The sequence below is a fragment of the Myotis daubentonii genome, chromosome 2, assembly GCF_963259705.1.
Source record: "Myotis daubentonii chromosome 2, mMyoDau2.1, whole genome shotgun sequence".
Lineage (NCBI taxonomy): Eukaryota > Metazoa > Chordata > Mammalia > Chiroptera > Vespertilionidae > Myotis > Myotis daubentonii.
Window position 1 is genome coordinate 109,651,585 of NC_081841.1, and position 23,449 is coordinate 109,675,033.

The 23,449-nt window shown below is 38.8% G+C and overlaps 1 protein-coding gene across 13 annotated transcripts in view; it reads right to left on the minus strand.

Annotated features, from left to right (window-relative positions):
* The window catches only part of ZDHHC20 (zinc finger DHHC-type palmitoyltransferase 20), a 109,672-nt gene that overhangs the window by 21,900 nt on the left and 64,323 nt on the right, over positions 1–23,449 (minus strand). For 8 of the 13 annotated variants that reach the window (XM_059684217.1, XM_059684222.1, XM_059684213.1 and 5 more), the window contains 3 exons: positions 20,782–20,817; positions 18,535–18,667; positions 5,362–5,488 (listed from right to left, as the gene is read on the minus strand). In XM_059684217.1, coding sequence (XP_059540200.1) covers positions 5,362–5,488; positions 18,535–18,667; positions 20,782–20,817 — 296 coding nt within the window. The remainder of the gene's footprint in view (positions 1–5,361; positions 5,489–18,534; positions 18,668–20,781; positions 20,818–23,449) is intronic. The other 5 variants (XM_059684221.1, XM_059684223.1, XM_059684220.1 and 2 more) reach the window with 2 other exon arrangements.

Here is a 23,449-nt window from a genome sequence, read left to right on the forward strand (position 1 = left end):
GCTTAAATCTATCAGATAGAGCTGAAGAAGAGGGAGAGATGCTGAAACACAAGAAACTGTATTGATGATAAGTCCCTACAAAAAGAAAACGAAAAAAACTGTCTGCCTTCTTTAACGGGAGACAAAATTTAAACACTCAGAATTCAAAATGTCACTCATCCAATAAAAAATTACTAGCGTGAAAAGTAGCAAGTAAACATATACAAAAGAAAAAAAGTCAATAAAAAAGAAGTTGAAACAAAGACTTTAAACTACAGGAAAAGTGAGAAATGAAAATGTAAGATATAAAAAGAACCAAATTGAACTTCTAGAGCTGAAAAATATCTGAAATGAAAAATTCACTGGATTAGGTAACAGTTGAGTAAACATTACAGAAGATCATGAACGTACAAACATAGCAATAGGAACTATTCAATCTAAAGCAAAGAAAAAAAATGGGGGAGGGAAAGAGAGGGGCGGGAGAGCAATGGCCTGTGAGTCACAAACAATTTAACATAGGTATATTTATCAAGTACCAGTATCTGAAAAGGTAGTGGGGGGAGGGCATGGGAAGAGGCAGAGCAGGCAGCAAAAACAACTGAAGACATATGATGAAAATTATTCAAATATGATGAATACTATAAAGTCAGATTTAAAAAGCCTAATGAATTCTAGAGAGAATAAACACAAAGAAAACCATCCCACCAAACATTATCATCAAACTGCCTAAAACCAGTGATAAAGATAAAATCTTCAAAGTAGCCAGAGGGAAATTTATAAACACTGCAATAAAGATAAGAGTGGGGCTCATTTTTTTGTTCCTAAGCCAGCAGATAATAGAACAACATTAAAAAATTTTTTTGAGATACAGAGAGAGAGAGAGAAACATTGATCTGTTGTTTCACTTATTTATGTATTCATTGGTTGATTCTTTTTCTTCTTCTTTTTTTTTGGTTACTCCTCTACCTGAGAATATTTTTTCCATTCCTTTTTTTTGGGCGGAGTGGAAGGGAGGGGGAGAGACACCAAGAGAGAAACATCTATGTGAGAGAGACATCAATTGTTTGCCTCCCACACACGCCCAACCAGGGCCAGGAATCAAGCCTACAACCAAAGTGTGTGTTCTTGACCGGAATCAAACCCAGAACTCTCTAGTCCAGCCGTGGGCAAACTATGGCCCGCGGGCCAGATCTGGCCTGTTTGAAATGAATAAAACTAAAAACAAAAAAAGACCGTACCCTTTTATGTAATGATGTTTACTTTGAATTTATATTAGTTCACACAAACACTCCATCCATGCTTTTGTTCTGGCCCTCCGGTCCAGTTTAAGAACCTATTGTGGCTTTTGAGTCAAAAAGTTTGCCCACCCCTGCCTAGTCCATGGCCAATGTTCTATCCACTGAGCCAAACTGGTTAGGGCCATCGGTTGACTCTTGTATGTGCCCTGACTGGGGATCAAACCCACAAAATTGGTTTATCGGGACAATGCTCTAACCAATTGAACCAACCAGGGCCATGGAGCCATATTTTTAAAGAAAAGAGAAAAACAAAACAAAACCCCTTAATATTGAAATAATCTGTTTAGAAAAAATAACCTTAAAAAAAATGTCTGTCCCAACTACAGTGGAAAAACCTTGCAATACAGAAGACAAAATATAAAGTACACAGAAGAGGTTGGCTTTTGAAAATATAGCAATAAGATTTACTCGATGACACACAGAAAAAAGACTACACAAAAAAAAAATGTACAGTGCATCAATCAATAAGCTGTGGTTAGAACTTCTTTGAGTGGATAAATGTAATTGGAGTCCCTGCTGTAATGAGGAGAGGGGGATGTCAGAAGAAATAGTTGAAGAAAAAATAGTTGAAATATTTCCAAATCTGATAAAAGTTATAAAATCATAGAACCGGGAAGTTCAATCAATCCTAAGCCCAAGAACACAAAGAAAATTATACCAGGGGAAAACAAAACCCAATTTCATGAAACTATTTACAAATAGAAAATCTTAAAAGCAGCTGGAGGAAAAAAAAGACACATTACATATTCATTAAAAAAAAGAATAGGGGGAGAAACCAATATGGCGGCATAGGTAAACACTGGAAATTGCTGCCTCGCACAACCACTTCAAAAATACAACTAAAAGACAAAACGGACATCATCCAGAACCACAGGAAGGCTGGCTGAGTGGAAATTCTACAACTAGAAGGAAAGAGAAAAGCACACTGAGACTCAGAGGAGATGAGGAAGTACAGAGGTACGGAGGTGCACGCGGCAAGGGCTGGCAACTGAGGACGCGGCTGTCTTTTTTAATCGGGAGGGAGTCACAAGCCCCCGACTGCTCTGAACTCCAGTTCCAGGTGAGTCTCTGGGGACCTAGACTCATATGGGGAGAAACTGGACTGTCTGGCAGCGGGCAGAACTTGGAACACGAGGGCGGCTTTCTCTCAGAGGTGCTTGCAGTGATTGCCACGGAACACTGAGACCCGGGACCTTTTAGGGCAGGGCTGAGGATCAGCCATAGCTGTTTGCTCCACCCTGTTGATTCCCTGAGACCCCGCCCCACCCAAGCTGTGTGCAGAAGCTTTTGCATATGAATGACCTGGCCCTTTGCAATCTAAAATTATCTAACAAACTGCAGCTGGGTCAGAGAGACCCAGAACATCCAAAAAGAAGGCCCAAGGCCCCACAGCAGCTTGCATTGCTTCACAGCTGGGCCTCATCTAGGCACCTCCAAACCCCAAACAAAGAAGAGGAATCTCTCTATAGTTCCTGCTGGGTAACCTAGGGCAGAGACTAAATTAGCACCTCCTTAGAAATCCAAGAGCCAGTGTACCCAGTGGTCAGAGTGGGACCATCCAGATTACAACTCCTCAGACCCATAAGGGACACACTCAGGGGGCAGACTCAGTGAGCACCAAAGCCCCACTGAAGCAAGTCTTGCCCCAGAAGTGTGTCTCCAGCTCAGAAGTTCTCCCACTGCAGACACAGCTGATTTTCACAGAAAATTGGCCTGGAGGTCAATTCCTCCCAGTGATACCTACAACAATCAAGGCTTAACTACAACAAGGCTGTGCACAAAGCCCACAAAGGGGTGTACCGAGAATGTCCACCTCAGGTAATTGGGGAGGCTGAGCCATGGGCCCTATAGGACACCTAGCACACAAAGTCACTCTACCAACACAGGGAAGCATAAAAAATGCGGAGACAAAGAAACAGGTCACAAATGACAGAAATGGAGGAAAGCAAACGACTGGATATAGAGTTCAAAACCACACTTTTAAGGTTTTTCAAGAACTTTCTAGAAACCACCGATAAATTTAATAAGACCCTCAAAAAGGCTGGTGAGACCACTGATAAATGTAGTGAGACCCTCAAGAAATCTAGTGAGACCCTTGAGGTTATGAAAAAGGACCAACTAAAAATTAAGCATACACTGACTGAAATAAAGGATATTATGCAGAGTTCCAACAGCAGACTAGAGGATCGCAAGAATCAAGTCAAAGATTTGAAATACGAAGAAGCAAAAAATACCCAACCAGAAAAGCAAAATGAAAAAAGAATCCGAAAATACGAAGATAGTGTAAGGAGCTTCTGGGACAACTTCAAGCGTACCAACATCAGAATTATAGGGGTGCCAGAAGATGAGAGAGACCAAGATATTGAAAACCTATTCGAAGAAATAATGACAGAAAACTTCCCCTACCTGGTGAAAGAAATAGACTTACAAGTCCAGGATGCGCAGAGAACCCCAAACAAAAGGAATCCAAAGAGGAACACACCAAGACATATCATAATTAAAATGCCAAGAGCAAAAGACAAAGAGAGAATCTTAAAAGCAGCAAGAGAAAGACAGTCAGTTACCTACAAGGGAATACCCATAAGATTGTCAGCTGATTTCTCAACAGAAACTTTGCAGGCCAGAAGGGAGTGGCAAGAAATATTCAAAGTGATGAATACCAAGAACCTACAACCAAGATTACTTTATCCAGCAAAGCTATCATTCAGAATTGAAGGTCAGATAAAGAGCTTCACAGATAAGAAAAAGCTAAAGGAGTTCATCACCACTAAACCAGTATTATATGAAATGCTGAAAGGTATTCTTTAAGAAGAGGAAGAAGAAGAAAAAGGTAAAGATACAAATTATGAACAACAAATACACATCTATCAACAAGTAAATCTAAAAATCAAGTGAATAAATAATCTGATGAACAGAATGAACTGGTGATTATAATAGAATCAGGGGCATAGAAAGGGAGTGGACTGGCAATTCTTGGGGGGGAAAGGGGTGTGGGGGATTTGGGAAGAGACTGGACAAAAATCGTGCACCTATGGTTGAGGACAGTGAGGGAGGGGGGGAGGGCGGAGGGGGGGAGGGAACCGGGTGGAGGGGAGCTATGGGCGGAAAAAGAGGAACAACTGTAAAAATCTGCACAATAAAGATTTAATTTAAAAAAAAAAAAGAATAGTTACTGCAAATTTCTCATCAGAAAAACCACAAGCCAGAAGACAATGAAGCAAAATGTAGAATTCTATGCCAAGCAAAAATGTTTTTCAAAAACGAAGGCAAAATAAGTCATTTTCACTTAAAAATAGGCAATACAGATAAGGAAAATAAAAACCTACAACACTCTCAAAAATATCACTTGAATATCAAATATTTTTTCCTCTTCTATAATGACTTTTGTATATAGATAGCCTAGGATGGCTATGAATTTGGAAGAAAAGGAAACTATATAACATCTCAAACATGTATTCCCATTTACAGTTGAGTAAAAATTACATTATGTGTTAGATCTTCTATGATTTAAGATAAAACAGAATATATAATCTGTGATAGAATTTTTGAAGATATGGCTAAAAATATCACCTCTGAATATTTCATCACCCGTATAAAAATGTCAAAATAATTATCTAATATTACTGAAAATCTACTAAAATGTGTTTAATATACCTTACTTTTAAAAAATATTTATTTACTTATTTGTTTAGTTATTTAATAAGAGTTTATTTAAACCAAACTGGTGACATGCCAGGAAGCAAGATCTCAAAATGCTTCCTTTTTTTTAATATTCTTACTCTTGCAACTTCGCTCATTCATTATTTATATACTTTCTCTATTTCAACGTATTTTCATTTTGAAGGAAATAGGTAGTAATTCTTATTTTTTATGAATCATCTTTTTCAATATTCCATTCAAATATATGCCCAAACTCTCCTTTACCCTCTCTAATAAAAAAAATAAAATAAAGAAAAAACTTTATAGAATCAAGTTATTCTGGGTTTTCATTCTTAAGGCTAAGAATTATATATTGTAGTCTCTGAACCTTAAGACATTTAACTGTAATTTTCATAATTTCTGAGACCTGCATTTTATAAATTACCTTGAAAATATTGGAAGTAGCCAGTATTTCTTTTCATCTCCAAAGACTTGTCTCCAATTTTTACTGTATCCAAGAGAGAAACCATTTCCATCAGGTCCATATGAAAATGTGGGTGCACTAAATGATTCTGTTATAGGTATACATAAAAAATGAGTTAATCTATTTAAAATTATAATAGGAATGAAAGTACCAATTTTCTTGTTTTGTATCTTTGATATCAAGAGCTATAAATATAGCCTTGGCTGGTGTGGCTCAGCTGGTTGGAGCATTGCACCAAAAGATGGCAGGTTCAATCCCTGGTCAAGGCACATGCAGGAGGCAACCAATTAATGTTTCTCTCTCACATCAATGTTTCTCTCTTTCTCAACCTTCCTTTCTCTAAAAATCAACAAAATTTAAGAAAGAAAAAAACGATTAAAGAAAATCTTAATAAAAAAGCTATAAATAGAATTTAAAATAAATAATGTATCCTATATAATAAAGAGCTAATATGCTAATTAGACCGAACAGCAGAATGACCATCTGGACGACATTCCAGAGGATCTTCTGGACGAAGCCGGGGGCTGTGAGGGCCGGCTGAGGCAGCTAGGGCTGCAAGGGCTGAGCCCCTTGCATGAATTTCATGCATCGGGCCTCTAGTTTATAATAAAAGATGAATTTCTGAAATGTATTTCAGAAGAAAATATCACCTCTGAATACTTCATCACCCTTATAAAAATGTCAAAATAATTACCTATTACTGAAAATCTGCTAAAATGTGTTCAATATATCTTACTTTTCTTTTTTTAAAAATATATTTTATTGATTTTTTTACAGAGAGGAAGGGAGAGGGATAAAAAGTTAGAAACATCAATGAGAGAGAAGCATCAATCAGCTGCCTTCTGCACACCTCCTACTGGGGATGAGCCTGCAACCAAGGTACACGCCCTTGACAGGAATCGAACCTGGGACCTTTCAGTTTGCAGGCCGATGTTCTATCTACTGAGCCAAACCGGTTAGGGCTTACTTTCTTTTTAAAAAATATTTATTAATTTGAGTTTATTTAAACCAAACTGGTGACATGCCAAGAAGCAACATCTCAAAATGCTCCCTTTCTTTCTTTTTCTTTTTTTAAAAATATTTTTTATTGCCCTAGCTGGTTTGGCTCAGTGGATAGAGTGTCAGCCTGCAGACTGAAGGGTCCTAGGTTCGATTCCAGCCAAGGGTACATGCCTGGGTTGTGGGCTTTATCCCCAGTGGGGGATGTGCAGGAGGCAGCCAATCAATGATTCTCTCTCATCATTGATGTTTCTATCTCTTTCTCTCTCCCTCTCTGAAATCAATAAAGATATATTTAAAAAAAGGAAAATATCTTTTATTGATATTTTATAGAGAGGAAGGGAGAGGGATAGAGAGTTAGGAACATCTATGAGAGAGAAACATCGATCAGCTGTGTCTTGCACACCCCCTACTGGGGATGTGCCCGAAACCAAGGTACATGCCCTTGACTGGAATCGAACCTGGGACCCTTCAGTCCGCAGGCTGATGCTCTATCCACTGAGCCAAACCGGTTAGGGATCCCTCTTTTTTCATATGCCTAGTTTTGCAACTTCTCTCATTCATTATTTATACATTTCCTACTATGTGCTTGATGGTACATTACCAGGTGTTTGGGATTCAAAGATAAATTCGATAAAATTTTTACTAAAGAACCCAAAGTATAACAAAATTACAATGTGATACAGATATGTGTGTATTGAGGGTGTGGTAGAGGACGGTTAAATATGGAGGAGGTGATACTTGAGAATAATCCTAAACAAGGAATAACAGAAAAGGAAGCAGATGGTTACTAAAGACTATTCTTTTTTTTTTTTTTAATGTTTTTATTGATTTTAGAGAGAGAGGAAGGGAGAGGGAGAGAGCAACACTGATCAGCTGCCTAACCCAGGCATGTGCTCTGACAGGGAATCAAACCTGCAACTTTTTGGTGCATGGGGCAATGTTCAATCAACTGAGCCACACCAGCCAGGGCTAAAGACCATTCTTTTAAGCTTGGTTGTAAAGTGATATGGAGTGAGGGTTATAGATAGATCTAATTTTCACTAAATAAATGTATTTTTTAAAATTTAAAAATAGATTGCATTTCAGCATGTTTTATAAGCTAAGGATAAGCCAGGGAGAGTTTGATTGGGAAAGGTTGATAACATAGAAAAGTAATGTAAAAATTGATGGAAGACTATGCTAGAAGAAATGGGATTGGTTCTAGAAGAGTTCTAAAGATTAGCCTTAGATACTAGAAAAGACATATCTTATCCTCAGAAGTTAGAGGAAGGGTAACTGTGATGGGTTTGAAAGTAGAAATGATTGTGTGGGGTTATAAAGATAAGAATTTACTTGTGACAGCTTCTAATTCATCTATGAAGAGCTCACAAAATGGGTAAGAAATTAGGGAGAATGGTGAAAATCTGGAATAACTGTTATAGGTAATATAAGGTGATCAACCTGATCAGAAGCACTACATTACTCCCAAATAGAGGTGAGGGCCTAAGTGAGGGCTGAGACTTTAAATCTGTAGTTGTAACAATCTCTATGGGAGTGAGATTGCCTTCACTGGCTTTCTACAACCCTGATTCACATGTAGATAAAATAGACAGCTGGAGTAACCCAGGTCATGGATTAGCAAATGCATTATGGGAGAAAGCCTAGGGGCAGGTATAAAGTGAATGTACAGCCAAGAATTATTAAAATCAGCCCAGCCGGGTGTGGCTCAGCGGTTGAGCATCGACCCAGGAACCAAGAGGTTGCCGGTTCAATTCCTGGTCAGGGCATATGCCCAGGTTGCGGGCTCGATCCCCAGTGGGGGGCATGCAAGAGGCAGCCAATCAATGATTCTCTCTCATCATTGACGTTTCTATCTCTCTTTCCCTCTCCCTTCCTCTCTGACATCAATAAAAATATATTTTTTAAAAAAGAATTATTAAAATCATTTACTATAGGACCTAGAATGGAAAAGACTGGAAAATGAAACAAGGAGAGAGAGAGACACTTGAAAGAAAAGTGCTGGAAAACAGAGGATTCAGTAATCTATAAAAGGAATTAAAAGTATAGAAAAGAAAGAGCTAAAAGGACAAAGACTGTGGTTTAAAACTTCAGGGGCTCTTCAGTTCCAAGCAATGAAAAGGTTCAGTGTTTAGTTATGGAAATTACTGGCCATCAAATTTAAAGGGACTAGCCTGCCTGTTTGGGATGGTAGTAGTTTGACTACAGAAACTCTTACTGTGGGGGAATTATCTCAAGGTACGTAGATGACTGTTATGAAGAAGGGTAGAGGTGATTCTCCAAAGGACAGAATAAGATACCTTGAAAGGACAGAAAGACAACAATTTGGAAGAAGCAGTGGAGAACCAGCTAACATCCAAGGGTAGGGTTGTGGAGGGTGAGGCTATAAGGGAATGCTGTGCTAGGGGAATCCTATAGAATAAAAGGCTAATATGGAAATTGACCATCACACCCTTGCACAAGGTGGCCACCCCCATGTGGTCACAAGATGGCCAGCAGAGGAGGGCAGTTGTGGGCGATCAGGCCAGCAGGGGAGGGAAGTTAGGGGTGACCAGGCCAACAGGGGAGGGCAATTGGGGGTGACCAGGCTGGCAGGGGAGGGCAGTTGGGGGTGACCAGGCTGGCAGGGGAGGGCAGTTGGGGGTGACCAGGTCTGCAGGGGAGGGCAGTAGGGGCAATCAGGCCTGCAGGGGAGGGCAGTTAGGGGCAACCAGGCCAGTAGGGGAGGGCAACTGAGGGCAACCAGGCTGGCAGGGGAGGGCAGTTAGGGGCAACCAGGCCAGGCCAGCAGGGGAGGGCAGTTAGGGGCAACCAGGCCAGGCCAGCAGGGGGGGCAACTGGGGGCGACCAGGCCAGCAGGGGAGGGCAGTTAGGGGCGACTGGGCTGGCAAGGGAGGGCAATTGGGGGCAACCAGGCTGGCAGGGGAGCAGTTAGGCATCAATCAGGCTGACAAGGGAGTGGTTAGGGGGTGATCAGGCTGGCAGGCAGAAGCAGTTAGGGGCAATCAGGCAGGCAGGCAGGCTAGCGGTTGGGAGCCAGCAGTCCAGGATTGTGAGAGGGATGTCCGACTGCCGGCTCCCACAGGGATCGGGCCTAAACCGGCAGTTGGACATCTCCCAAGGGGTCCCACATTGGAGAGGGTGCAGGCTGGGCTGAGGGACACCCCCCACCCCCTGCACAAAATTCGTGCACTGGGCCTCTAGTTTTTTATAAAGTGCAAGTTAAAATACCTTAATAGTCTGTAAAATTAATTCACTGGTTTGTAACCACAGAATTACTTAAGGAACTAGAACAGAAAATATCGACATCACTGCATATAGTAAAGTTAAATAATATTTTGTGAAATTTTCGCTTATTTACATAAATTTATACATATGTGTGCATGCACTAAGTTATAGAAAATGATGCATTTCTTACTGTAGTCACTGACCAAAAAAAGTTTGAAAAAGTCTGTTTGAAGGGATCAACAAGCTTCACAGAAATCACTGGCCTCTCAAAGGTTTGATGGGAAATTAATGACCTGGGCTGGGTGGGAACTGTGGCAAATTACTGTTTGCAACCCATTTAAAGCAGTCTGCTACTACTTAGCTGTGAATAAATGATGCCGGATGGAAAAAAGAGGACCACAATATCATATTTATCAGTTTTGAAAGAAGAAATCTACTTTTCTATGTAAAATCTGTAAGTTTTTAGCTGTTGTGGAAGGTTTTAGCTGTTGTGGCTAGACTCTGCATGTAGGATGCACTTTGTATTTCTCATTAAAGGTAAGAAAATGGCAGGAAATTCTATGAAGAGGGTAACAAATTAATTAATGGGTATAAGGAAGTTTATTTACATGGATGAAGGCACGACAGACTGAAGTGCTCAAAAGTGAAGAGTTGAGGTAGGAATGGCACAGAAATCCTTTACTCTGGAAGCATGTCATTCCTTACATGACATAGTTGGACACAAGTTTAAAATGATCCAAAAATGAAAGTATCTAAAAGGCTTCCTAAAATGTCTTCATCTTTCTCTATTAAAATCTATCCCCTTCTAATTTAGCTAGCAGACACATGGCATAATAGCAGGGAAGGTTTTAATTTTCTTTTTTTTAATGTTTTTATTGATTTTAGAGAGAGGAAGGGGGGAAGAGAGAGAGAGAGAGAGAGAGAGAGAGAGAGAGAGAGAGAGAGAGAGAAACATTAAAGATGAGAGAGAATCATTAATCAGTGGCCGCCTGCATGCCCACTACTGGGGATCAAGCCTGAAGCCTGAACCCAGACATGTGCCCCTGACTGGGAATCGAACCCTGACCTCCTGGTTCATAGGCTGACGCTCAACCACTGAGCAACACTGGCTAGGTGAAGGCTTTAACTTTCTAATGAAATGTTGCAACAAATCATTATTTTGTATCTTGGTACATTAGCTGATAATTAAATATTTCAATTACAGCAGTGAGGTGCTGCTTACATGCCAATAGCTCAGTATGAGCAATGCCACGTCACCTTGTTTTCAAAATGTTTGTCCAATTATTTGAATATCTTACTGAATTCTTCCCCTATATTTTAGGTTTAAAAAATGAGTAATGCTGATATTAGTGATACAATACGTAAGTTCTACTGTCAACTAACACAAAGATGGAAATGATTAACCATGTCAAAAACACTATTCCTTAGCCTCAATCATGAAACACTGTGAGGAAAAATCAAAGAACTTACATTTTAGCTAAACAATAAACTGTAATTAAGGATTTATATATTTTTTTTACCAATCTCAGAATGAACCACCACATTAACATGTCAATCTATTACTCACCTTTCATAGATTAATTTTTGAAGACATTGAGTAAATGAAGGAAACAGCTTCTTTAAAAAATCTTTATTGTTTCAAGTATTATATATGTCCCCTTTCCCCCTCCATTAATCCTTTCTAGCCTACCCCCACCCCCCGCCCCAGGCCTTCATCACCCTGTTTTCAGTGTCCATGGGTTATGCATATAAATTCTTTGGTTGATCACTACCTACCTCCTCACCCTCCCCCGCCTTCCCTCCAAGATTCCAAATTTTGTTCTATGCTTCTGTATCTCCGAATCTACTTTGTTCATCAGTTTATTTTGTTCATTAGATTTCACATATAGCTGAGATCATGTGATACTTGTTTTTCTCTGACTGGCTTATTTCTCTTAGCATAATACTCTCCAGGTCCTTCCATGCTGTCTCAAAGGGTAAAAGATCATTCTTTTTAAATGCTGCATAGTATTCCATGCTGTAAATATACCACTGCTTTTTTTTTTTTTAATATATTTTATTGATTTTTTTACAGAGAGGAAGGGAGAAAGATAGAGAGCTAGAAACATAGATGAGAGAGAAACATCGACCAGCTGCCTCCTGCACACTCCCCACTGGGGATGTGCCCGCAACCCAGGTACATGCCCCTGACCGGAATCGAACCCGGGACCCCTCAGTCCGCAGGCCGACGCTCTATCCACTGAGCCAAACCGGCTTCGGCTGCTTTTTAAAAATATATATTTTATTGAGTTTTTTACAGAGAGGAAGGGAGAGGGATAGAGAGTTAGAAACATTGAAGAGAGAGAAACATCAATCAGCTGCCTCCTGCACATTCCCTACTGGGTATGTGCCTACAACCAAGGTACATGCCCTTGACCGGAATCAAACCTGGGACCCTTGAGTCCGCAGGCCGACACTCTATCCCAGTGATGGCGAACCTATGACACGCGTGTCAGAGGTGACACGTGAACTCATTTTTTTGGTTGATTTTTCTTTGTTAAATGGCATTTAAATATATAAAATAAATATCAAAAATATAAATCTTTGTTTTACTATGGTTGCAAATATCAAAAAATTTCTATATGTGACACGGCATCAGAGTTAAGTTAGGGTTTTTCAAAATGCTGACACATGGAGCTCAAAAGGTTCGCCATTACTGCTCTATCCACTGAGCCAAACCAGTTAGGGCTACCACTTCTTTTTTATCTACTCATATACTGATGGGCACTTGGGCTGTTTCCAGATCTTAGCTATTGTAAATTGTGCTGCTATGGAGATAAGGGTGCATACATTCTAATTGGTATTTCTGGTTTCTTGGGATATATTCCTAGAAGTGGGATCACTGGGTCAAATGGCAGTTCCTTATTTAATATTTTGAGGAAACTCCATACTGTTCTTCATAATGGCTGCACCAGTCTGCATCCCCACAGCAGTGTACTAGGGTTCCCTTTCCTCCACATCCTCACCAGCACTTGTCATTTGTTGATTTGTTGATGGTAGCCATTCTGACAGGTGTGAGGTGATACCTTATTGACATTTTAATTTGCCTCTCTGATGATCAATGACTTTGAGCAGTTTTTCATATGTCTCATGCCCATCTGTGTGTCCGCTTGGAGAAGTGTCTACTTAGGTCCTTTGCCCACTTTTTTTTTTTTTTTGGATTGTTTGTCTTCCTTCTGTTAAGTTGTATGAGTTCTTTATATATTTTGGATATTAACCCTAAGTCAGACGTATCATTGCCAAGTATGTTCTCTCACAGTGGGCTCCCTTTTGGTTTTGTTGATAACTTATTTTGCTATGCAGAAGTTATTTACTTTGGTGTCGTCCCATTTGTTTATTTTCTCCTTAGTTTCCTTGGCCCTAGATGTATCTGTAAACATATGGCTACAAGAGATGTTTGAGATTTTGCTGCCTATGGTGTCTTCTAGGATTTTTATGGTTTCCTGACTTACAATTAAGTCTTTTAACCATTTTGAGTTTATTCTTGTGTATGGTGTAAGTGGGTGGTCTATTTTCATTTTTATGCATGTATCTGTCCAAATTTCCCAACACCATTTATTAAAGAGACTATCTTGACTCCGTTGTATAATCGTGCCTCCTTTGTCAAATATAAATTGAGTGTAATGGCTTGCGTCGATTTCTGGGGTCTCTGTTCTGTTCCGTTGAAGTATATGCCTATCCTTGTGCCAGTACCAGGCTGTTTTGATTACAGTGGCTTTGTAGTATAACATGATATCTGGTATTGTGATTCATCCAACTTTGTTTTTCTTTCTCAAGACTGCTGTGGCTATTTGGGGTCTTTTTTGGTTCCATATAAACTTATGGAGTATTTGTTTTAGATCTGTGAAATATGCCATTAGTATTTTAATAGAGATTGCATTGAATGTGTCGATTGCTTAGGGTAGCATGGACATTTTAATGATGTTAATTTTACCAACCCATGAACATGATATATTCTTCCACTTGTTTATACCTTCCTCTATCTCTTTTTTCAATGTCCTGTAGTTTTCTGAGTACAAGTCTTTTACTTCCTTGGTTAAGTTTATTACTAAGTATCTTAATTTTTTTTTGTTGCAATGGTAAACGGGATTGTTTATTTAGCTTCTCTTTCTGAGAATTCATTATTGGTATATAAAAAAGCCATCCATTTTTGGGTATTGATTTTGTATCCTGCTCCATGGCCAAATTCATTTATTAAACCTAGTAGTTTTTTGGTGGGGTCTTTAGGGCTTTCCACATACAGATCATGTTATCAGAAAATAATGAGAGTTTTAATTCCTCATTTCCAATTGGGATGCCTTTTATTTCTTCTTGTCTAATCGCTGTATCTAGAACTTACAGTACTATGTTGAATAAAAGTGGTGAAAGTGGACATTTTTGTCTTGTTCCTGTTCTTAGGGGAATGGTTTTAGTTTTTGCCCATTGCATATGTTAATGGCTGTAGGTTTGTCATATATGGCATTTAATATGTTGTGATATGATTTTATTAAAAATAGTTTTTGGATTTTGTCGAATGCCATTTCTACATCTATGGATATGATCGTGTAATTTTTGTCTTTCCATTTGTTTATGTGATTTATCATGTTTATTGATTTGCAAATATTGTACCAGTTCTATATATGTCCTGGAATAAATCCCAAGTAGTCATGGTGCATGACCTTTTAATATATTGCTGGATTTGATTTGCTAATATTTTGTTGAGGATTTTAGCATCTGTGTTCATCAGGGGTGTTGGACTGTAATCCTCTTTCTCTGTAGTGTCTTTATCTGGTTTTGGAATTAGGATAATGCTGGCTTCAATAAAAAAGCTTGGAAGTGTTCCTTCCACTTGGATTTTGGAAATAGTTTGAGTATAGGTGTTAGTTTTTTCTTTGAATGTTTAGTAAAATTCTCCTGTGAAGCCATCTGGACCAGGGCTTTTGTTTGCTGGGAGTTATTATTATTATTATTAATTTTTATTATTATTGCTTCTATTTCCTCAGTTGTTACTGGCCTATTTAGGTTTTCTGATTCAGTTTTGGGATACTGTAGTTCTTTTGGAATTTGTCCATTTCATCCACGTTGTCCAGCTTGTTGGCATATAGTTGTTCACAGTATATTCTTACCATCTTTGTATTTTTATGCTGTAGGTGGTTACTTCTCTGCTTTCATTTTGATTTCATTTATTTGGGTCCTCTCTCTGTTTCTTGATGAATCTGGCTAATGGTTCATCAATCTTTTTTATCATTTCAAAGAACCAGCTCTTGTTTTCATTGACTGTTTTTTTTAAAAATATATTTTATTGATTTTTTACAGAGAGGAAGGGAGAGGGATAGAGAGTTAGAAACATCAATGAGAGAGAAACATCAACCAGCTGCCTCCTCACACTCCCTACTGGGGATGTGCCCGCAACCAAGGTACATGCCCTTGACCGGAATTGAACCTGGGACCTTTCAGTCCGCAGGCCGACGCTCTATCCACTGAGCCAAACCTGTTAGGGCTTCATTGACTTTTTATATTGCTTTTTTAGTTTCTAAGTTCTTTATTTCTGCTCTGATCTTTATTATTTCCTTCCTTCTACTTACTCTGGGCTTTTCTTGTCATAATCTTTCTAATTCTTTAAGTTTTAGGGTTAAATAATTTATTATTAATTTTTCTTGTGGTTTTTTGTTGTTGTTTTTTTGAGGTAGGCCTGTAGTGCTATGAACTTCCCTCTAAGGACTGCTTTTGCTGTGCCCCATAGATTGTGGGTTCTTGTGTGTTCATTTTCATTGGTTTCCAGTAAGTTTTTAATTTTATTATTATTATTTTTAAATATATTTTATTGATTTTTTACAGAGAGGAAGGGAGAGGGATAGAGAGTTAGAAACATCGATGAGAGAGAAACATCAACCAGTTGCCTCCTGCACACTCCCTACTGGGGATGTGCCCGCAACCAAGGTACATGCCCTTGACCGGAATCGAACCTGGGACCCTTCAGTCCGCAGGCCAACGCTCTATCCACTAAGCCAAACAGGTTAGGGCTTAATTTTATTCTTGATCTCATTGGTAACCCATTCATTATTTAATAACATGCTATTCAGCCTCCAGGTGTTTGAGTGTTATTACTATAGTTGATTTCTAATTTCAATCCATTGTGATCTGAGAATATGCTTGATATGATTTCATTCTTCCTGAACTTGTATAGACTTGTTTTGTGTCCTAACATGTGGTCTATCTTTGTGAATAACCCATGTGCACTTGAGAATAATGTATATTCTGTAGCTTTAGGATGAAATGTTCTATAAATGTCAATTAAATCCATCTGATCGAGTGTGTCATTTACAGTCCCTGTTTTCTTGTGAATTTTATTGTCTGGAAAAGCTGTCCAGTGAAGTAAGCAGAGTGTTAAAGTCCCCTACTATGAATGTATTGCTGTCAATCTCTCCCTTAAAGCCCTCTAGAAGTCTTTTTTTTTTTTTTTTAATATTTAGGTGCTCCTATATTGGGTGCATATATGTTTACCAGGTGCAATTATATATTGACCTTTGTTGTCTCGTGTGATGGCCTTCAATTTGAAGTTTATTTTGTCAGGTCTGAGTATTTCTACCTCAGGTGTTTTTTTAGTTTCCATTTGCATGGAAAATTTTTTTCCATCCCTTTACTCTCAGTTTGTATCTTTTGTTCTGAGATGGGTCTCTTGTAGGCAGCATATAATTGGGTCATGTTTTTGTATCCATTCAGTAACCTTATGTCTTTTGATTGGAGCATTTAATCCATTTACATTTAAGGATATTATCGATAGGAACTTATTTATTGCCATTTTAATTCTGTATGCCTAGTTTTCTCTTTCCCTCTACTTCTGCTCATTACAGCAGTCCCTTTAACATTTCTTGCAGTGCTGGTTTGGTGGTGATAAACTCCTTTAGCCTTTTTTTTTTGTCATGGAAACTCTTTATCCAATAATCTATTTTGAATGATAGCCTTGCTGAATATAGTAATCTTAGTTTTAGATCCTTGCTTATCATTACCTTGAATACTTCATGCCACACCATTTTGGCCTGTAGAATTTCTGAAATATTATCTGACAGCCTTATGGGAGCTCCTTTGTAGGTAACAAATTGCTTTTCTTTTGTTGTCTCTAAGATTCTCTCTCTTTTATTTTTGGAATTTTAATTATGATGTGTCTGGATATGGGCCTATTTGAGTTCTTCTTCTTTGGGACTCTGCCTCCTGAACTTGTGTTCCTTTTTTCTTCACCAGGTTAGGGAAGTTTTCTGCCCTTATTTCTTCAAACACATTCTCTATGCCTTGCTCACTCTCTTCTTCTGGCACACCTATTATGCAAATATTATTAAATTTCATGTTGTCCCACAGCTCCCTTAAGCTGTCCTCCAGTTTTGTAATTGTTTTTTCTTTTTGGTTCTCTGTGTGATTTTTTTCTACCCTATCTACTAATTCACTGATCCGATGCTCTGCTTCCCCTATTCTGTTGTGTATTCCTTCCCCTGTGTTCTTTATTAATTCTGTCATTCTTCAGAGTTACTCTATCTTTTCACATGCTGTTGAGCATCTTTACCATCATTATTCTGAACTCTGTATCAGAAAAATTTCTTATCGCCAATTTATTTAGCTCTTCTTCTGGAGAAATCTCTTGTTCTTTCATCTGGGGGGTGTTTCTTTGTCTCCTCATTTTGGCTGCCTGTTTGGGTTTGTGACAATGTACTAGGTAGATCTGCTACACCGCCCAATCTCAAGTGTAGAACAGTGTCAAATGCAATTAATTAGATCGGGCAAAGACTCAAGGCCTCCAGACACTGCTGCTCTCTGCAGACTGACTGGATTTACTCTTGAGTAGCCCTCAGATCATTAATCATCGACAGGTGCAGTGCTAGGTTTGCCAACAGGGTGGGGCAACTGCTTCTGCCTGGAGGCTAATTGTTATTCTCAATCTCTTAATGGGCCTCAAAAACTCCACATGGTGGGCAAGGGGTTTTCCAGTAGGGTGGGTCAACTGTCTTCTCCCCCAGAAAAAAATTGCCTGGATAGCCAAAGTCTACCTGACAAAGATGACCTCCACAGGGTGAGGGAATGAATCAGCACAGGAAACCAGGGTATCTGCCTTCTGAGCTCTAAGTCCAGAACTCCCAACCCTGGCTTCTGGTCACATAGATCCAGTCCACTCTGCCTTCCCTGTGCTGGAGCCTAAGGTGAGTGGCTGTACACAAAATTTTGTGTGTTGGCCCTTTAAGAGGGTACCTGCATTTCTAGCTGTCTTTTCCTGGCATACAGCAAATCTGCTGTTTTTCACAGCCAGATGTTATGTGGGCACTTTTCTCAGTTCTGTTGCTCTCTGCTGGGGGACCCAGCTTGGGGATTAGACCCCAGATTTCTCAGTGGCAACCACCCACAGCTGAGATCTCTCTCCAGAACTTTAGCTGCTATCTGTGGGAGCCCAGCCAGCCTTTTTGCACCTCTGTCCTTCCTACCAGTCTCTCTGTGGTCTTCCACTTTTCATTGTTGGTTATCAGGGTTCTCTCAAGCTAGTCTTTATTTGATTATTCAGGATTTTTTTTTTTGTATTTTAGTTGTAATTCCAGTTTGGTCCTGGGGACATGTTGGTGTAGTATGCACTTACTCCACCACCATTTTTAATCTCCCAGAAAGTAGCTTGTATTAAAATATGTCTTGTTCTCTACTTTTATATACAATGAGCTACTGAAAAAATATATAAAAGTCAATCTAACTTCTTCACCCTTTACATTTACATACACCCACTGTTCCTGTCCAGTCACGGTGAATTTTCACATATAATTATTTTACACTTCTTTATCATCTATTGTCCTCTAGATTTCATATTCACTTATGGTCATTTCCCTAAATCATTATGATTTATTTTGACCTACTTACCTATTGTTGTTCTATTTTTTCCAACTAGCCAGCAGTGATAGCTGAAAAGTGATAGGACGCTGATGAAGAACATTGTAGACACAAAGAAAAGAAAAAGTACGTGGAATTTGGCACGTGTATCTGTGAGTTCATTCTGAGAAAAGAGAAAAGAAGTGTTAATTTTGAAGATAGTCAACTTCTAGCATGTACTCTTATGTGGTTTTACTAAAAATGGTTAAACCAATAAAAATTTGCCAGATATGAAGAGTAACAAAATAAATTAGACATGTCCAAAAATAATATTTTGAAAGCAGAAAATTGGTATTATCAAAGGAGCTTACTTACATAAAATCAGTGCTATCTAAAAAACTGATTTTAAACATTATAAAAATTGCAATACTTTCAGTAATAAAAAAAAGATAGATTCTTTAATCAACATTTTTATTTTGTACTTTCTGCATAAGTGAAAGAAAACCTTTCCCCCAACATCTAGGAAGTAGGATGGTTTTCACATCAATGCTAAATTATCTGCTAATGTTAATCATATATAATGCTTACCAGAAATTAATTGTGATATATTTATTTTTGTACTTTTCTAATCTTTATTCTTGGAATTCCAATACGAATATGCCCATCCTCTCAGCTGTTTCCATTCCTATCTTTTTAAGCCTTGCTCCATTCCTACAGAGCCTTTTTTGGTAATTAGCAATTTTGGTAAATGAATTTAAATTTAACACAAATTATGAGTGAAAGAAAACAGTTTGTTGGTTACCCATTCTTATGGCTATGTTCATTTTAACAGAAGCAAAGTCTTAACTCAGAAGAAATTAGTATCTATTGATAGGATAAGGAGGAATCTGTAATCATGAAAGCTACTACAACACAAGGTGGTACTACTTGACTTAAACACTGTTTACAGGCTAAAAGAAAGGTCTTTAGTATTCCATAACTCTATTGTTCATCTTCTCTTCTCCTCAATAGTAACCACAATACCTTGGATTTTTATTAATTTTAGAGAGAGGAAGGGAGAGAGAGAAAGAGAATGAAACACTGATCAATTGCCTCTTGCACATGCTCCAACCAGAGATAGAACCTGCAACCTGGATATGTGCTCTGACCGAGAATCGAACCTGCCACCTTTTGGTGTACAGGCCGACAATCCAACCAATTGAGCCACACTGGCTAGGGCAACCACAATACCTTTTAAACATCTAGTGGCTCTGGCTGGGTAGCTCAGTTGGTTAGAGCATTCATCTCAATATGCCAAGGTTGTGGGTTTGATCCCTGGTCAGGGCACATACAAGAAGCAACCAATGAATGCCGGGAGCCGGTCCATCCTTGCTGTTTCAAGGGACCTGGCATATATGGCATACTGTTCTTAAAATGTTTGCTCACCTTCTTGGCACTATGTGTTTTAACCAAGGTCTCCTCTCTGAGAAAGGTTGTTTCCCCAGGTTTTCCCCTGAAGTTAGGGAGGGAATAAAACCCCTCAACTAAGTGCCAGGCGGGTAATTAATCACTTTAACTATGAACAATCATGCTTAAGCTACATAATCTTTACTCCCTGGAGTGGAGATAAGAAACGCCCTAACCTTTGTAATAGAGATTGACAGGATTAAAATGAACTGGTATAAATACAGATGTAACAAGACAGCAAGACACAGGGCTTGGAAGACAGGACCAAGAGAGACAGAACCTAGGCACAGAACCTACACAGAACGTTCTCTAGAGACAGAAGAACTTCGCTGGCGAGAGCATGCCGGAGGATCCTGGACAGGGACTGGCCTCGGAGCCTGGAGGCGGAGCCTGGCGAGAGAGCATGGCAGGGGATCCTGGACTGAACCTGACTGCGGAGATTGGCAGGAGAGCCTGACTAGAACCTGGTGACTGAACCTGACTGGAGAACCTGAGCAGAACCTCTCTGGAGATCGAGACCAGAACTTGGCTGGAGATCCTGGCTAGGCTGCTGATCAACTGAACGCTATCTCCGTGTCCTTCCTTCTTCGCCGACTCCGTCCACACCTTTGGGGACCCCTGGACCCGCTGGGGTTGGACCCCAGCAAATGAATACCTGAATAAGTGGAACAACAAATCGATGTCTCTTTCCCCTTCCTCTCTTTAAAATCAATAAATAAAAATTAAAAAAAAATCAAGTGATTCTCCTATCTCCCTTCTTGTGAAGCAAATAAATATTATATATTTATGTATATATTCACTACAAACATCATAAAGGAGATGACAAAATGTCATGGCAGTAATGTGTTTTACCTTTGGACAACTCTGTGTAGACTTCCTGCGGCAAAGCTTGTACAAATAGAGACAATGTATTAAGAAACCAATTTTTAAACATTTTTCTGAACACTACCGTTATATTTTTTGTTTTGAAGGAACACTAAGATGTTGCTCTCTAAAAATTATTGACATTTTCTCAAAAAACACAAAACAAGCAAGAACATTTAGCTCTTCAAGCACATTTCAGGTACACTTTAAATACACACTTTTCCATTGTGTTTAAAACAAATTTGTATTTAAGATATAATAACATTTAAAAATTTTAGCAAATAGTCCAGCCGGTGTGACTAAGCGGTTCAGTGTTGACCTATGAACCAGGAGGTCACAGTTTGAGGTTTAGGGCTCGATCCCAGTGTGTGGCATGCAGAGGCAGCTGATCAATGGTTCTCTCATCATTGATCTATCTCTCTTTCCCTCTCACTTCCTCTCTCTGAAATCAAGTAGCTTTTAAAAAAAACTTCTAATTAGCAGTTTCTAGATCCAGATGGGACAATTTCTTATCCTCTTCATTGTTATTGCAATAGTCTTTTAAAAGGCTGTCGCTTGCCCCTTTCTGTTTTAGTGTCAGCACAGCAATCAGTGATCCTTCACATCACAGCTGTTCCCATTTCACCGAGTAGAAGCCGTGGTCCTTACTACACTTTCCAAGGCTCTTTATTTTGGGGGCCCATATCAGGGACTTCCCACTAGTCTCACTCTTGCTCACCCTCTCAGCCACACTAGATTACTTTCTCCTGCTCAAACATGACCGGAACACTCCTAATTTCCGATCTTTTCCTCTGTTTGAAATTCTGTACTCTCAGATATCCCCAAACTCTCTTTAAGTCTTTGCTCAAATATTATTTCTTACCTAGGTCTATCCTGATCACTTTTCTTTTCCTTAGTTGAGATATAACTGACACAACATTTTATTAGTGTCAGGTGCACAGCATAATGATTTGATATTTGTATGTACTATGAAATATCACCACAGTAAGTCTAGTTAACATCCATCACCTCACATGGTTATAATTTTTGTGTGATGAGAACTTTTAAGATATACTGTTATCAACTTTTAAATATCCTTATTAACTGTAGTCACCATAGTGAACATTACATCTCCAGGGTCTATTTTATTTTTACTATGTCCACCCACTTCACCCATTCCCCACCCCCTACTTCTGTCAACCACCAATCTCTAGATCTATTAGCTAGTGGGGTGTTTTTATGTTTACATATAAGTGAGATCATAATTACTTATCTTTGACTAATTACATTTACAAAAATGCCTTCAAGTACCATCCATATTGTCCCAAGTGGCAGAATTTCCTTCTTTTTTATGGATGAATAATATCCCACTGTATAAAGACAAATCTTCTTCTTTATCCATTCATCTGTCGATGGACACTTAGGTTGTTTCCATGTCTTCATTAATGTAATTAATGCTGCTATGAACATGCAGTTACAGATATCTCTCTGAGATAATTACTTTTGTTTCTTTTGACTATATTTCCAGAAGTGGAATTGTTTGATCATATGGTAGTTTTCTTTTTTAATGAACTCATTGAGGTCACATTGGTTAATAAAATTAAATAGGTTTCAAGTGCACAGTTCTACAACATATCATCTGTATATTGTATTGTGTGTTTACCACCCTAAGTCAAGTTTCCTTCCATCACCATTACCCACCCTTTACCTTCTTCTACCTCCTCCACCCCCTTTCATCTGCCAATCAAATTTTAGGACTGTTTATTTCTGTGGAAAAATGCCATTGAAATTTTGATAGGAATTGAATGGAATCTGTAAATTTTTGGTAGTCTGAACCTTAAAAAAAAAAAAATCTCTATTGTTGAAAGTATTACATATGTCCCCCTTTTCACCCAGCGACCACTTCTAGGTAGTCTGAACATTTTAACAATATTAATTCTTCCTACCCATGCACACAGACTATTTTTCCATTTATTTGTGTCGTCTTCAAATGGTATCATCAATGTCTGTTTTCAGTATAACAGGTCTTTCACCTCCTTAAATTTATTCCTAGGTATTTTATTCTTTGTGGTATGATTGTAAATGGGATTGTTTACTCTTTCTGATTATTAGTGTAGCAAAATGCAACTGATTTTTCTGTACTGATTTTTATATCATACAATTTTACTGAATTTATTTTATTTATTTTTTTTTAAAATATATTTTATTGACTTTTTACAGAGAGGAAGGGAGATAGAGAGTCAGAAACATCGATGAGCGAGAAACATCCATCAGCTGCCTCCTGCACATCTCCTACTGGGAATGTGCCCGCAACCAAGGTACATGCCCTTGACCGGAATCGAACCTGGGACCTTTCAGTCCGCAGGCCGACGCTCTATCCACTGAGCCAAACCAGTTTCGGCTTACTGAATTTATTAATTCTAAGTTTTTTGATGGACTCTTTAGAGTTTTCTATAAATAATGTCATCTACAAATAGACACAGTTTTACTTCTTCCTTTCCAATATCAAAGTCTTGATTTCTTTTTTTTTTAAGTAGTTTAGTAACTTTTAAAAAAGTGTATTTATTTCAGAGAGGAAAGGAGAGGGAGAGAGTAGAAACATCGAGTGGCTGCCTCCCACTCGAACCTCACTGGGGATCGAGCCCACACCCGGGCATGTGCCCTGACGGAGAATGGA